A 16,713-nucleotide genomic window follows, 5' to 3' on the forward strand; every position below is an offset into this window, starting at 1 on the left:
TAATTAGCAATAACCTCCTACCTAAGCCTTCCTCTACATACCACAGGCTTCCTGCCCACTCAGTGCTCTCTGTAGACTCCCCGTGCCTTTCACCGTCCTGCTTCCCGTCCTTTTTCCATGCGAAGCGCTGCCTTCTTCCTTCCCCAGAGACCTAAGATCCACTCTCTTTGGTCTCTTAGTTCACAACCCATCCCCCTTCCCAAACACCTCACTCTCGTCTTCAACTTTTGGTTACACATAAGACTGGAAGCTTATTTGTCATGAACAGGAATGAACGTGAATTTGTATCTTCTAGTGAGTTAATGCATTCGGGGCTTATTTAGACACCCAGGCTGTACCTATTCATCGGCTGATTTCAGAGGCAATGGGAACACGGTCAAAGTGCGCACATTGCAGTCGTTTTGGTTACTGGTATGTTCAGTCCCTGAGAAGAGCTTCAGAGAGATACCCTCAGCCGCTCGAGGAAATGAAATTTTCAATCAGCAATTAGAACAAGCAGCAGTAGAGGCAGGGCTACAGGGAAAAGCAGAGGACAGACCCCCGGGCTTGAAAGACTGAGCAGCCAAGGTGACAGAGGTGATGTCAGAGGCGGTTCCGATGACATTGCAGGCTCAGATTTAGCAAAGACGAAATAGACACAAATCGGGGAAAGCCACTGGCAGTGGGACTGTGTGTTTTTGGACTTCTTGACACATTAAAGTATTTTTTATTGTTTTACCTTTCCTTTCTCAATCTGTTCTAAGATTCTTTTCTTTAAACGAGGTATAATTGACATCCAACACTCTACTGGTTTTAGATGTGATGATTCGCTGTTTTGTATCCACTGCAAACAAAGACTCTTTAAATGGCACCTGGAGCTACATGGGGGCCTACTCGAACAAAAAGATATGTGTGCTCCTGTATGAACGTATCAAAATATCCTCCCATAATTTGAACCAAGTGGGAAAAGTTAATAAAAAATCTACAATGCGCCCTGGCTGGTGTAGCTCAGTAGACTGAGCTCAGATTGGGAACCAAAGGGTCGCCAGTTTGATTCCCAGTCAGGGCACATGCCTGGGTTGTGGGCCAGGTCCCCAGTGGGGCCCACTTGAGAGGCAACCACACATTGACGTCTCTCTCCCTCTCTTCCTCCCTTCCCCTCTCTCTGAAAATAAATAAAATCTTTAGAAAAATCTACAGTGGAATAACATGACTTAAAAAACATTAATTTAAAAAACATACACACAAAGCCTCATGTAGCTCAATCTGTTAGCAGGCAATTGCCAGGCTCAAGGGCCCACCCAGCATGCGTGGTAGGGGAAAAAACGGTCTAGTTAGAAAATAATGCAGGGGCATAAAACAAACAATAGCTTGTCTCTACTTAAAATCTTAATAATTGGTCAAAGATTTTTTGCATTAATATTCTTTTTTAAACATTGCATTATGTTACTACTTATCTAGATTATTACACTCTTTGGCCTCCCCTTGAACTTTGCACTTCGGGCAAGTGCTATGCTTGCCTGACCCTAAGCCCACCAGCCTTCAAGTGCTGATCTCCTGTAAGTTCCTGTCCACAGGCTCCTAGTATGTTTTGATTTTACTGGTTAGGTATTTCCAACCACAGCCCGCTTTTGAGTAATTCAAACAAATTTGTCAAATCAAGGGTAGGGTCAAATACTTCCTCTGTGGAATAAGGTCTCTTAACAACTTTCAGTTTTCTAAATCAACCATCATCCAACCAGTCCCTTTTCTGATGTTTAATTAGTACTTTAAAGGCTCATTTTACTAAATGTATGTATCCTAGACAATTGCCAATAGACTTCATGAGGCCTGAATGCTTCAACTTAAGGTCTTGGATGAGAGAGAGAGAGAGAGAGAGAGAGAGATGGGAGGGAGGGAGGAAGTGAGGAAGGAAGGACCTTCCAAAGATGAATGAATCTTCATCCAAAGATGAATGACTCTCCCACTCAGAAGTTGTATTAGTTACCTGGCATGTCAACGGCATAGCTGTAGCCAAGCTGGTCTGCGGTTGAAAAGAATTCCTCATTAGTCACGGGGGGGAAGAAAGGAACCATGTTGTACATCCGATTGTGACCGAGGGGTGCCAGCTCCCCGGGCCAAGCCTCTGCAGAAGGATTGAATCTTTTCACCCACTCATCGAAAATGGCATCAGTAAAGGCGTGGAGGACCTGCAAGACAGTTGAGCTTGACATTTAACATTCGTCAGACCATTTCATTAGATTGATCCGGTTGGAGCTTTCTCTAATATGGAACAGGGTTCTTCTTGACATGAGCAGCTCCCGTATACCCAATCTAGTCTTAGCGACATACCTGCTGGCAGTTTTCGTTAAGTTGCCGAGAATACATGACATGTCTCTCCAAAGAGGAGAGCAGATGAAAGCTCTGTTGCAGATTTCACATGGGTTTGAGAACCTGGGGGGGGGGGCCTTCAACAGTGTAGGTCAGTTATTAAGTTCGGAAAATAAGGCAAGGGTGATGAGGCGCATATTCTAGTCCATTTTCAGATGCTTTTGCTTTAACAGGAGAGAAAGAAAAGGTTGTGTCTACCGGTACTGTAATATAAATGTACAGTTTAAAAATATATATCCAAAATGGGTTTTCCAATTCTTCTCACCAGAGTACCTTTCTGTGTACTCATTTTATAACCCTCTCATGTGTATTTTCACTGTTATGCCAGCAAAAGAAAGTCTAAAAATGTTGTGAGGTGCCTAGTGCTCATTATTACTTTCTCAAGGAAGCTGTTAAAATCCTGAAGTACAGCAATTAGGACATGCTTTAAAATATTCACACCAAAATGTCCACACGAATAACCCTGATTTCACAACAGGACACAAATGTGCATTCAGCTCAGGCTTTGTGCCCGGCCGTTAGAGTTCTTTTATTCCTAGGCTGCAAGTTCAAGGAGCTCAGAGGCATTCTCCACTTTTCTTTGCCTCTGGGTCCTCAGTGCCTGTCACCCCAGGGCCGGTGATATGGGAGCAGGGAGCTACTTATTTCAATAAATGCTTATTAATAAATTTATTCATTCATTCACCACTAATTTATTTATACCCCAAATCTAGCCCTGGTTTAATTATACTCTAACTTGTTATTTATTTACCTCTGTCCCCTAACAAGACCTTTAACTCCTAAATGTCAGAAATAAGGTCTTTTCACCTTTGAGGCCTCAGGCTCAGCACCCAACCTGGACAGAATTGATGCTTAATGAGAATCTGTTGGCTAATGATAGCTCTGTAGGAAGTAGTTACATTTTTTGTACAATTTGGCCAAATAGGCTCCTTGCTAGCTGGAGCAGAGTCCTCAGTCTGCAGAGTCATCCTTCTGCTTTCTGGCACCGAGGTCGTTCAAGGACAAACAAACTTAAAGTCCCCGTCCAGGCACATCTTCGCTGATCAGCCTCCGTCTGAATCCTTCGCTCTTTGCACCTCTTAACCCTTTCAATTGCATTGCCCTTCCAGTTTACTTACTGCTGTTTATTTAGTAGACAACGTTTTTCATATGTTGCCTGAGGTGCCTTGCAGTTTCATCGCCCCTGTTCAGGAAATACAGGGATCTTCCTCCCTGTATTTTGTCTCAAATGGCTACATTTGAGACAGAAACAGGAGTCAAGTGATTTACCGAAGGCGAGTTTTGTGCTGGATGGATTTTTTAAGTTTATGGCAGAGACAGTCTCCTGTAAAACCGAAACACCAAATGATAAGGCCTGGCATTTTAGAGAGAGAAAGTTTTGCATTTCAAAGTCTTGGCTTTGAGTAACAAAATTTAAGCTCCAAAGGAACAAAGGCATAGTTTGTTCAAAAGTGTCAACGGTTCAAGGATAAGGCAAGTGATCGATGTTTCTCACAAGTAAGAGTTCAAAAAGGGTCATCTTTGAGAAGGGTCGTCATCCCCTACTTATGAATTGGTGACTGTATATCTCAGTTATTTAAAAGCATGTATATTTAATACATAAATGTGGCATTTGAAAAACTAAGGGGAAACCAAAAAATCAGAATTATCTTCTGGCGTGCGGGCCCCTTGTAGTACAGGCTCCCCCCACCCCCCAGGTGAGTGTTCTAGGCACCCACCTGTGTTAGTGATTAGTGTACCAGCTGGTGTTGGTTCTGCCTCAGTGAACTTTTTTAAAAGACTCTTTCAATATGTTCATCCATTTCAAGAGGGGTGATTTACAAGCATACCTGCCCACATCAGGCTGAGTGTTCAGCAGTTTTTAACCAAAAATGGCCTCCCTCCCAGACCCTACATTCCCTGTTCACCTGATTTCACCCGAGGAAACTTTTTGTTGTTTCCCAAATGAAAAAAGTCTTCAAAGGGAAACGTTTTGCAGATGTGGAAGAGGTGAAGCAAAAAACAGCAGAAGCACTAAAAGGCACCAAAATCAACAAGTTCAAAAACTGTTTCGAGCAGAGGAAAAAAATGTCTCGATAAGTGTGTTGCATCAAATGGAAAGTACTTTGAAGATGAGTGAAGTTTAAACACGTAAGCATGAATACGCGATTTTTTAAATATATTTTATTTATTTATTTTCAGAGAGAGGGGAAGGGAAGGAGAGAGGGAGAGAAATATCAATGTGTGGTTGCCTCTCATGTGTCCCCCATCGGGAACTGGACTGCAACCCAGGCATGTGCCCTGACTGGGAATCGAACCGTGATCCTTTGCTTCACAGGCCCGTGTTCAATCCACTGAGCTACACCAGCCAGGGCTGAATACGCAATTTTTAATAAATAAATTCCAAGTCTTCTTGGGTTCCGCCTCACACTTAATTATCATAAAACCACTGGCCTACCCGTTTAAAAGACAAGCAAAATCATTCAAACCTGCTCCTCACCACTTTTTGTTAATTTCTATTAACAAAATAGAAAATTTTGATCTAATGAAACTATACTTCCTCAATTATAATGTGAGCGATTGTTCAGGATCGAGTCAAGAACTGTCTAAAATGACAGAAGGCCAAATGTAGCCAGAGACACGACACGGGGGAAGTTTCTTGTACGAGTGTTCTCTGCGTGACCATTTACTGGTTCATAAGAACTTAAACCCTTTCTTAGCCCCTCTGAACTTCATTGTCCCCGTATTTAACACCAAGAGAGTAGTTTATCATGCACATTTCTATAAAGTTCAAAGGTTATGTTCCCACGATATCTAGTATAAGGACACACTAATAGATAATAATATCACATTGTCCTAACAAAAATTTATTGAGCATCTCTTAAGTGCCAGGGACTGTTCTAGAGGTTGGATATGGTATCAGTGATCACATTAGTTTCTTATAAGCTAGTGATCACTTTCCATATGAACCAAGTATCAGTTTTTTGTAAAAAATAAAATATAAGAGAGCATGTTGTACTTTGTTACTAACTTATGTAAAGGTCTCTTTCACTAATTCTCTCATGAAGCGAGTACTTCTTCTCTTCCCAGAAGTCATTATCCTAATGAACAGACAGCTCACAGAAATGTAAATGAAAATGATTCTTTAAATATATTTTTTAGAAAGGTGCTGGACATCATTTACAAAAAGAGAAATAAAAGTTAAACACTGAAATACTATTTTCACCCACCACATTGGTTGATAGGAGAGGAAATCATTCAAGCTTCCAAAAGGCAATTTGGCAATATCCATCAAATTTTCAAATATATTTATTTAGCCTTTGACCCAACAATCCTATTCTCTTCTATTCTCACGACTTATGCTACATATTCCCTTATTGCAGCATTGTTTGTAAAGCAAAAGATTTCAAATCACATGAACGCCCATCAATAGGAGAGTAAACATTTCAGGATCTATTCTGTAGAATACCATACATACCTCCCCCACCAAAAAAAAAAAAAAAAAGGAATAAGAAAGCCTGATACAAAGTCAGAAAACTGATACAGAGTGATTTAGAATAGGAAAATATTAACAAAGTCACAGACGCGTCTATGATATGCTACCGTGTGGATAAGAAAAGGAGGGGGAATATAGAAATGTTTGCGCTTGTCTGTTCATAAGCCGTAAAACACGCAGGAAGCGATCGTGGGTGGCTGGGAGCTGCTAGGGGAGAGGTTCTTCATTTTGTGCCCTTTACATGGGAGCCATGTATGTGCATTTTGTATTTTTAGATTTACAATTTAAAAATTTAAGAAACTCTATAATAACTGAAAGGTGTGTACATTATAATTGCAACTGTACAAACATAAAAGAATATAAAAAGATATAAGCAGAAAAAATTGAGATGGAATTACAGATATTTTTAAATGTGCAGGACAATATTTCTGCAATTGTAAACCATTAAAAATCATTCAACCATTAAAATGTAAAATTTACAGTGTTTTGGTTGTTACTCAAAGTATTAGTTTAATTAAGACTTTTTATTTTTTATTTTATTTTTTAAGTCTTTTTTTTTAAAGATTTTATTTATTTATCTTTAGAGGGGAAGGAGAGATGGAGAGAAATATCAATGTATGGTTGCCTTTTGTGCGTCCCCTGCTGGGAAATGACCTGCAGGGAACTGGCCTGCAACCCAGGCATGTGCCCTGACTGGGAATCGAACCGCAATCCTCTGGTTCGCAGGCTTGTGCTCAATCCCCTTCCAGCCAGGGGAAGACTTTTTAAAGAAATATAAATTAAACAGATTTGGTTTTAAGTCTTCTCTCTTGGGGAGAGAAAAAGCCACATCCTCTGTATTTCTGTTTTAAAATTACAAGTAAATTTATATGCACACAGAAGTATTTTATACTTGATGTTTTACTAACTATTAACATTACTAATTTTACTGCAGCCTAGGACAGCAGAGTCAGAAGAGGCCCAACAGGATTAACTTGGGCCATCAGACCTTTTTTTTCCCCCCAGAACCTCATTTGCTCTTTTCTTGCTTTGTGTTCCTAAGTCCCCACCTAATTCAACTGGCTGTCACTGTTAAGAAACGCCGGTGGTATGGAGGCCACTTGCATATCTCATCCCATTTAGAATTTCAGTGTAAAACATCGAAGGAGTCCTTCAGAGGGCATTAACTGTGCAACCCACCGATCCCCCAGCCACAGAGGAATGGAAAGAACTGGAACTCGCCAGTATACCTTTCTCAAAGAATAGCATCCAAATTCACCCTAAGGACAGCCTCTTTAGGAACTGGGAAGAGAATAACCAGCCGCTCATGTCGCTACTTCTGTGGCATTAACTTCACTATTTAATTCTGCAGTCTATTGGGTTCCCTCCTTTTTTTCTTTCCTAGGTTATAGGATGTCAGCACTACTTAGCTGTGGCCTACCCTTTTTCTCCATGATAAAGGCATATATTTCCTTCAATTAAGTTAGGAATTCTCAGAATTTCAGAAATCGGTTCAGAGGTTTGCTGTATTTTATCATCATGCCTTCTTGTAGTGCCGCTGCGAACACCCACAACTTTATAATGCTCTTGCTTGAAGAGATTTCACGCATTAAAAAATCATTTTAATAAACGTATGCAATATATTTGCATGAGTTATCTCATGAACTTGAAATTCCAGAAGCTATAACTCTGTTAACTTAAATGCTTTGAACCTGGTTCTCAGTATGTAAAAAAATTATGTAAGGCTAAATAGGTTTCATAACAAAACCCTTTGTAAATACTCTATGGTACTTGTGAGTTCTGGAGCGAGTGCTAAACCATTATTTCTTCAGTGCCGTCAGACAAAAAGGTGGTAGCGCTTTCTTTATTTATATGTACATGATAACATATCCCCCCAAAACAAACTTTTAAATCTTAAAGCCATAACATATAAACTAATGAAGATGAGAATGATTAAACACCTAGCATCTTCAAACTATGATACACGTGAGTCATGGAATTCCTCAACCATAAAGTCATAATGTGGCCTTCCAACCAGAACAAGAAGAGAAATATGATTAAGAGCTATCCCTTTTGCAGAGAAGGGACATTAATCCCTTAGCATGAGTGTTGGCAAACTAAATCCTGTGCCATATAGCATTTACCACCCGTTTTATAAATAAAGTTTTATTAGAACACCACACTCATTTGTTCGTGTAATCTCTGTGGCTGCTTTTCTACTACAGTGGCAGCGTTGAGGGGCTGCCACAGAGGCGGCCTGCAAAGCCTAAATAGCTTGCTATCTGGTCCTTCAGAGAAAGACGCTGCCCAGCTGGGTACACCTAGTGGACTTCCTGAAAAGGAGGAAATAAGACAGTCGCTGAGAGTCAGGTGCTGAACATCAAACCACAAGCATCGCCATCATTCCCTTTCGTAGGAGGAAAGATGGGGGTAGGATCCTTAATTCATCAGAGGATTCTGCTTTTCGCCTCATGATATTCTGGAGTACTAGATAAGGAGTACTGTGACAATTTTCCTTATGAATACGGATTATGTGTACAAATGATCCCCAGTTGAAAGCGTATGTTTTAGGCCATAAAAGAGAAACCTTACCAATGAGACAGCGTGCGTGGACTTAGTGGGCACTATGCTAAGTGAGGTAAATCAGACAGAGAAAAGCAAATACCACGTGGTTTCCTTCATAGGCAGAATCCAAAGAACAAAGTATACAAATAAAAAAACAGAAACCGACTCAGATACAGTGAACCAACTGATGGTTGCCAGAGGGGAGGGTGGTTAGAGGGCTGGGTGGAAAAGGCGGAGGAATTAAGAAGTACAATTGGTAGTTACAGAATAGGGAATAGACTCAACAGTGTTGCAATAACCATGGACTGTGCCTGGTGGATATCAGGGTTCGCCTTGTAAAATATATCATTGTCTACCTACTATGTGGTACACATAAAACCAATATAAAATAGTTGAAAAGCAAAAGTAAGAAAAGAAAATGCATGTTTTAAGAAAATTATATTTGGAGATATATAGTATAGATTAATAGATGTATAGCTATATAGCAGAGAAGGCAGACACCAGAAGTACTTTGCATAAGCTTACGGCTGGATGACAGCGGCAAAGATGATGTGAGATACCAAGGCGGAGCCACCGAACGAGGCAGACTTGTTCCGGAAGGGCACGCGTGGCTGCGGAGACCTAAGAGGTCAGCTGTCGCGGCACTAGAGGCCGGGACCAGCTGTCCACATTTGCGACAGCCTGTTTACATATCGCTGCCACGTGTAGGGGAGCAGCGGGTTTTAGACGGAAAGGACAGTTCCACCAACTGCTCCCGTCTCGGGAGTTCTTCCAGGTCACTCTTACCAGGCTCACATCTCCCTGGGGGTCCAGAACGCCCCTCAGCCTTCACACCACCGCGCAAGCTTCCAATTGGGGCAGCTCTGCCTTGACCCTCCCGCTTCCTATCTCCTGGTTTTTGTGCCCTGGATAGAGGGAGTAAGAATGATAATCATCTCTGAAATAGCTCTGACTTTGTGCTTGTCAGTAAATCGCCTTAAGGCACCACTGTCTGCTCTGGAGAACAAGATGAACCTTAATTAAGATTTGCAAATTCAAGGGCAGCAGGCAGTTCTCGGATTCTTTCCCACCAGCTACTATAGAACACACTGATATTTTCGTGATGACATTTGTGGTGTACTTGACAGTTTCGAGACAAGTTTTGTAGGAGCCTGATTGATCACGGGTTGTTTCATTGAACGCTGCGGTTTTCCCCAGCAGCGGGCAGGCCTGTGACCGGCACTTTGCAGGGGGGCAAACAGAGTCTGCGCATCGGTCAGGCTCCCAGACGGCACAAGACAGGGCCGAAGAAAGCAGATTGGATCCAGAAAAATAAACTCCTATAAACTGGTGGTTTCGGGATGCAGTGTGCTAGGGACTGAATTGTGACCCCACCCCACACCCCAAATTCATGTATTGAGGCCTTAATCTCCAAGGTGGCTCTTTTTGGAGAGGGAGCCCATTGAAGGTAATTAAGGTTAAATGATGTCTTCAAGGTGAGCCTCTGAGATGATAGAATTACCGTATTTGGCCAATATCTGAGCAAAATATATATGGGGATGAGCAGTACTGTAGTGAACTGTATTGCACTAAGCCATTTAGGGCAGAAGGGCCTCTGTAACACTGGGGAAGCCTTTATAGCATGCACTTTTTTGCCCAAATTTTTCAGGGAAAAATAAGAATGTGCATTATACATGGGTGGTACTTGAAATACCTTGTATCTGTTCTTGTGTTTTGTAATTATTTGTTATATGAAATTTCTTGTATCATAATATGTTCAAAAATAAATGCTAAAATTCCTTTATAATATAACCAACAAGTATCTAAATATAAAAGAGTAAATAATTGAATTAAAAATGTTAATGAAAGGATTTTTATTCCTGAAATTCTGGGCGAAAAATGTGGGTGTGGGTTATACACAGCAAAATACAGTAGTGTTAGTATAAGAATACACTATTCTTAGAATCACTCCCTCTCTCTTTTTCCCAGGCAAGGACGCAGCAATAAGGCAGAGGTCTTTCACCAGCAACCCAGTAAGCCAGCACCTTGACCTTGGATGTTCCAGCCTCCACAACTGGGAGAGATGAATTTCAGTTGTTTCAGCCACCCCATCCATGTCCTCTCCAGCATCTAAGCAGATCAGAACACATCGCTAAGAGTAAGCTGAAGGCGAGGAAAATTCGGGGTGGAGGGAAGCATCTGGTATTTGTTTGCTATACTACAGTCTCAACTGGATAAGAATATAAGCGGAAAATACTGGTGAAATAAAAGAGGACCACTGGCGAAATTTCTCCTTGCAATTGCTCTGAAATCATCTATCCAAAACATACTAAGACAGGCCAGTAAAACAGGACAAGTAGAATAGGGAAACTGAGCCAGGTAGTTAAAAGTCCAAGCAGTTTACAGCCATCTACTAAATCGCAAAATCCTTTCTTCCCTAACCAAGGACACCTAACAGTGTATGTTTTGTGCTTCTCCTCTCCAACCAGAGTGTAAACAGCTTCATTCACCCTAGTCAAGGAGCCCGGTAGCAGAAATCCAATTAGTGCCATTCGTGCCAACCACACCCAAGGATGGATGAAATTTAAGGGAATAAATCCCGTTTTGGTGCTTGAACTTAAACTGATGAACATTCTCTTACAATCTTGCCCTAAGTCCTCCCCTAAACCCCCAACCTTTAAAACCCTCAAGACAAAGAACCCAGGGCATGCTCTTCTTCCAAGGAGCATGCCCAAGACGTTCTTCTCTCCCAGGTGTGTGTCTTTACTTTTGTCTCCTTATCTCTAAAGTTCCCACAAGACTTGCAACCCTTGGAGCACTGGGCAGTGGCGGCTAGTGTCAGGCTAAGCCCCTGAACCTGTCTCCAAGGTCCCTGTTCCTTTGACTTTCCAGGGAGTCAAAGCCCCACCTAGGCTCTCCCATTGCTTCTTCCAGCTTAAGCCCCTCCTTGTTCCACTGGAAAAAGCGTACTCTCAAAATCACCCGCACTCATGTTAGAAAATTGTTTCTGCACAAAGTCAAGAACCCACACACCATAGGGCGGCCAGAGGCAGACCTGCTCTGGGCTCAGTTCTTGTTGGGTAACAGCAGGACCAAAGAATACACCTTCAAGTTTGCAAGCTGACTCAGCCCCGTTTGCCCATTCAGCTCTACCAGGTTGTTTTGAAGCTTCCTGCGATTTGGGGTGTGTAGTGGCCTTATGTCTCTCTGCATTTCAAGTAGATTTGCTGCTACAGGGGTATGTAACAATGAGAAAAAGTACAGGAACAAAGTCTAGTACACCTATAGACACTTATTAGCAAGTAGACACAGAAGAAATGAAAGAACCTGTACTTGTACACCCAGGGAAGTTCACACGCTCCTCTGGCAGGTGTTCTGCGTGGAAGGTTCGCTACAAAGCAGACACATGGAATTCTGACAGCAGGAGCAGCTGGATTTCCGCCAGAGCCCGCTGTGAAGTGAGGCAGCCAGGACCACACACCCACCAGAGCTTTGGGCTTAGTGGGCTGCTTTGACGGTGCCAGGTTGCTGGGCTCCGTGCTGCACCCCCCCCCTACCTAGCTCCCCACCTATCCTTAGCACAGCTGTTCTCACCAATGAAAAAGCATGTCTCATTATGCTAATTTATGCTATAAATTATGCTAAATTATTATATAATTTATAATAGCATCACATTAATTTACGGCTCCGCCTCTAGATTGTAAACTCCTCTCTAGCCTCATTCCAAAGCTAACCATCTCCAAAGCCCGCGTTTCTGATAAGGGGACCTCAAATGCTGTCTAAGCGCCCCTGTGGTGAAGGTTCAGATTTTGGGCATACATCCCACCGTCCACAGAATCAAACACAGACCAGACTGCAATATTATTGAAAAGCAAACAAAGCCAACATAATTTCTAGAAAACGTTTTCTGTATTCCGAGGCCTTGGACGTACCACAAAGATGGGATCGTTGGCGGCAGAGTGCGGCAAAGCGCTTGTCCCATTCAGGAAGGCATGGACCAAATTGTGGATGCCCATCACATGAGAGTCCAGGGTCCCGTTCGCTTTGTCGAACCCCTCCAGGGTGTTCCTGAGAGAAAGCAGTGTGTCAGCAACAACCGTCACGACTCGATGAAGGCATTGCCGTGTGCTCCCGCCTACCTAATGGCCTGCTGATTTGAGACTGGGTAGGGAAATGGGACGCTCTGTCGTGACTCATTAACTGAAACAGAAGAGGGAACCCCTAGTCAGTGCTGGGGGCCTGACTCGGGTGGACTGCATCTCTTCGGTGTCCTGGAGGACAAGAATTTACTTCACATCTGTCCCCCACGCCAGACTACGAACTGGAGAGGGCAGCGAACGCCTGCAGTTGTACTGGGACAGCTGAGGACCATGCCCAGCACATGGGCTGTGACTGATAAGGGTCTCTTGAATTAACATATATCTGTTATTCCTATGTCTCAACTAAATCGATCTGCAGTATAGCTGTAATATATATTCAGTGTTCTAAACACATCCCAAAATTTCTCCATCCTTTTTTGTTTTAAGTCCCCATTTTCAGGGAATTCTAATTGTCCACACCTTTAGTCAGTGATCCTCAAATTTAAGCATACAAGAGAAAAACACTTATTGCTGGAGAAAAAGACTTACGTCACACCCCACTTCCAGAGTTTCTGGTTCAGTAGGTGCAGGCTGGGTCCTCACAGTTTGCATTTCTAGCTAATTCCTGGTGGGGGGGACGAATTATGGTCACCTGAGCACCGCACTTGGAGAACCCCTCCCTTAAATTGACACAGAACGCAATCTGTGTCCAAAGCATTTTTGTCACAATGAAACCCTGAGGCCTGTTCCTTGAGAAGACCGTGGTAAATGTCGTCCTGTCCCTGACACTGCTGCCCTGAGGGCCGGGCCAGCCCATCACAGACCCTGAGACCTGCCACACTCGGCCCAGCCTCCCCCTGTCAGTACAGCCTGCCCCCGGCCCCAGAGAACTGTCAGTGATGTGACTCACACAGAAGTGGCAGAGAGAAGATGCAGTCTGGGAGAATATCAATCTCTCCACCTCCTCTTTTGGGAGCCCCATTCATCTTTGTTTAAAATCTTGTCTAGACACATACATATTTTTACGTTTTAGAGGGAGAGAATTATTAGCTGGCCTTTAAATTTCAAGCATGGTAAAGCTGTGCTGTCATTTGAGTTGTATTAAGTCTGTGATACTCCTCCGAGATATCAGACCCTGATGTCAGGGACTATGGAAGAGAATTATTTTTAAAAGACAGGAAAGTAAAAGAAAGAGCATGAGCAAATATTTTTAAAATACTACATGTAATGAGGTACTCTGGTTCTGAAGGCTGTACCTATTTATATACAAAAATTAGACATTTAAAAATGGTTTTAAATAGCTAAGCAATTAAAATGGCACTGTTAATGATAGTGGGTGGATGACGGCTTTCCTAAGACTGACCCTGTGTCATACCCTCCTATCGAGCCCCCCCCCCACTACTTAGCTTTCTGACTGCCTCCTACTACCTGGTTTCCCTTCGGTTCAATCCGGCCACAGGCACGAAAACCCACCAGTATTGTGAAGCGCCAGTCTGGCAGAGCTCGGGGGTGCCTACCTGAAGCTGAAGGTAGAGTTCTGGAAGAAAGGAGGATCGTCAAACTTCTTGAGAGACAGGCAATCTTGGATGTCTTTGAAGGACGGCAACTTCTCTCCATTTCTCCCCACTGGGTTTCTTCTCAACAGCCCTTCACGGCTTCCATTACACAGACTGACCTGCCAGTTGTAGTCATCCAAGCTAGGATTCGCCAGGGGGTGAAGAAGGAGGTGTCTTAGTGTGCGGATAGCATCGTCACCGTGGGCCAAGCAAACCACCCAGAGTCGCACATTAAAATGTATTCCAGCCACCTTACGAGGGTCAGAACTAGGTGGTGAACGTACCAGCTTCAAAAGTAATTTTGGATTCGTTTCAAAAACATAGATGCAAGAAATAAGCTATGAATAAATATGCATGATAATTACCATCCCCCTGGAAAGAAAGAAGGAGGGTTTACAGACACGATGGTGATCCCTACTATGTGCACCAAATCTTGAGTAACATAAGAGAGAGGGGATGAGCAGTACTGTGGTGAGCTGTATTGCACTAAGCTATTTGGGGCAGAAGGGCCTCTGTAACGCTGGGAAAGCCTTTTAGGGGAACTGAAGGCAAATGGAGGTGGTCGGAGTGAAAACAGGTGAAATGGTATGGAGGGGAGGTCTTAGGACAAACGCTGTGATAGAAAATGTTCTGCGCCAGTGGGGCTGCTTATGTCATAGACATGGTGGCTGAGAAAGTCCCCTGCCCCCAGGGATTCTCCTCTGCCTGCCCGTTGCCGTCTGAAATTCCACCCTCGTAATGTTGTTTCATCGACAGAGAGAAAACGCTAAAGCTGTTTCTGTGTGGATTTTAATGGGTGAGGGGATAGTACCAGGGACGTGAGAATAGAATCAGGACGTGTGAGGATGAGAAGAGGCCAGTACCTAAAACTAGGCAAAAACCCCAACCCCCCAGGACAGCATTTCCCCAGTGTGTCCCCGGGAGATGACCCAGGCAATGAGGAAGCCAGGGTCAAGTGAGTTTAGGCCTCTTCTGAAGAGCAATAACTGGCTTACATAAGAAATGCTCTGAATCATTCTGAAATTTTTTAAAAAGTCTTTTATTCGCCATTTCCTGATTTATAAAAATCTCTTTCCTCATACCACCTATTGGCACTATGAGAAGCAGTGCTTTATGAAATGATGCTAAGTCACGTAAAAAGCATTTGCTACACCCCTCTGTGGCGTGGATCGCTGTCCCAAGGGTTGCAGGGAAAGCTGAGGGTGTGGAAGGTGGGACCCCAGCTTGCCAGGCTTAGACCCCTGAAAACACACACATGCCCGGCCGCAGGGGCGTGGCCGGTGAAGCTCCCTGCCCTAAAATGGTTTAAAGACCCTGATCTGGCTGGGGGAGCTAGATCAGCAGGGTTGAAAATGGGATTTTGGAAGAAACAAATAAAGGAAGTCCTCCCAGGGAGTCTTTTTCTGAGATGTGTGCCAGGAAAGAGAAACGAGTCCAAGGACTCACTGAGGACAGGCTTCTTCACGGGCTGCGGGCTGCTCACCTCTGCGTGATTGAGTACCAGAGCTCACCCTCCACCTGTGCCTTCGGACTCCCAGCCCCCTGTGGTCCAGCCATACCAGCCTGCTTGCCAACACTCTCCCAGCTCCGTGCATGATACCCTCTCCACCTCAGACACACTCACCACCTTTCCCTACCTGGTTGAGGGCTGCGTCTCCCTCAAGTCTCAAAATAATCATCTTTACCGATTAGAGCCTTTCCCTGCCTCTCTCCCTGGCTTTGCACATACATCTATTATGACACTTCCCACATTGTGTGATGATTTATTTACAAGCAATCCACCTTTGTAAATATAAAACAATATTCAAAAGGGAAGCTGTATTTTATTCATCCTTACATTCTCGGCACTATTACGATGTTTGGAAGATGACTGGTGCTGAAATAGTTGATCTCAAAATGATGGCCCAGCATGTTCAATTCACAAATGTGATTTTTCAGACCTCTGTTTTTTACGACAGTGCTTAGAATTTTTAAAAATCCCACCTCCCTCAGAAAAGTCATTTTCAGAAACATGTAAACAGAACCCAACATGCGGTAGAGGCAGAAATATAAAGTGAGTCTCCATCTTTCAGCCATATGAAAACACGGTCTCTGGTTTCCACCCCAGGTCAGATGTGGTTACCTATTGCAGACAATTTCCCAGCTGGAGAATCTTGAGTTCTGACTAATCAGAGTTGGATCATCTTGTCTTGCTGCCCCAAGCAGTTGGTCTGTACACACATCACACTCGTTCCTCCCAGTGGCAAAGTTCCAGTACGGCAAAGCAAAGGACTCATTGCCAATAAGTCTCTAAAAGCAAAGGGCATGTCTAGTCATTTAATTCATGCCATCAGGTACAACAAGAAAGCATGTAATACAGAGACAAATAAGGGTCTTCACCAAATGTATAGTGAAATTGAAAGAACCAAAGGTATAGTGTTTACCAACCTGGAGCTCTCTTTCCAACCACAGCAAATGGTACCGGTGCCAGGTGACGAAGGCAGGTCCCTGGTGCGAGAAGTCCAAGGCCTTGTACGGATGCCCTGGTCCTGAAACATTGGGAAACTCATTAGAAATCACAGAATAGTGGTTTAAAAAAAAAACAAACCTTAGGATGTGTCTGCAAAGCCTATAAATCCAGTGTTTTAGTCCAAAAAATCATTTTTGTCATTTATCTTTCTGAAAGCAACAACGTCGACAGCAAAACAATTTTTGTGAGCAACTAGCACTTTTGGGATAAATTCTGTTCATT

General features: G+C 43.2%; 1 protein-coding gene across 1 annotated transcript in view; it reads right to left on the reverse strand.

Annotated features, from left to right (window-relative positions):
* DCT (dopachrome tautomerase) overlaps positions 1-16,713 on the reverse strand; it is a 31,478-nt gene that overhangs the window by 4,914 nt on the left and 9,851 nt on the right. Inside the window, exons 3-7 of the mRNA XM_037057551.1 lie at positions 16,410-16,510; positions 16,105-16,271; positions 13,944-14,123; positions 12,280-12,415; positions 1,967-2,168 (exon numbers count right to left, since the gene is read on the reverse strand). Of these exons, the coding sequence (XP_036913446.1) occupies positions 1,967-2,168; positions 12,280-12,415; positions 13,944-14,123; positions 16,105-16,271; positions 16,410-16,510 (786 nt within the window). The remainder of the gene's footprint in view (positions 1-1,966; positions 2,169-12,279; positions 12,416-13,943; positions 14,124-16,104; positions 16,272-16,409; positions 16,511-16,713) is intronic.

Source organism: Sturnira hondurensis, unplaced genomic scaffold (assembly GCF_014824575.4).
Source record: "Sturnira hondurensis isolate 20B ecotype Veracruz unplaced genomic scaffold, ASM1482457v3 Scaffold0009719, whole genome shotgun sequence".
Classification (NCBI taxonomy): domain Eukaryota; kingdom Metazoa; phylum Chordata; class Mammalia; order Chiroptera; family Phyllostomidae; genus Sturnira; species Sturnira hondurensis.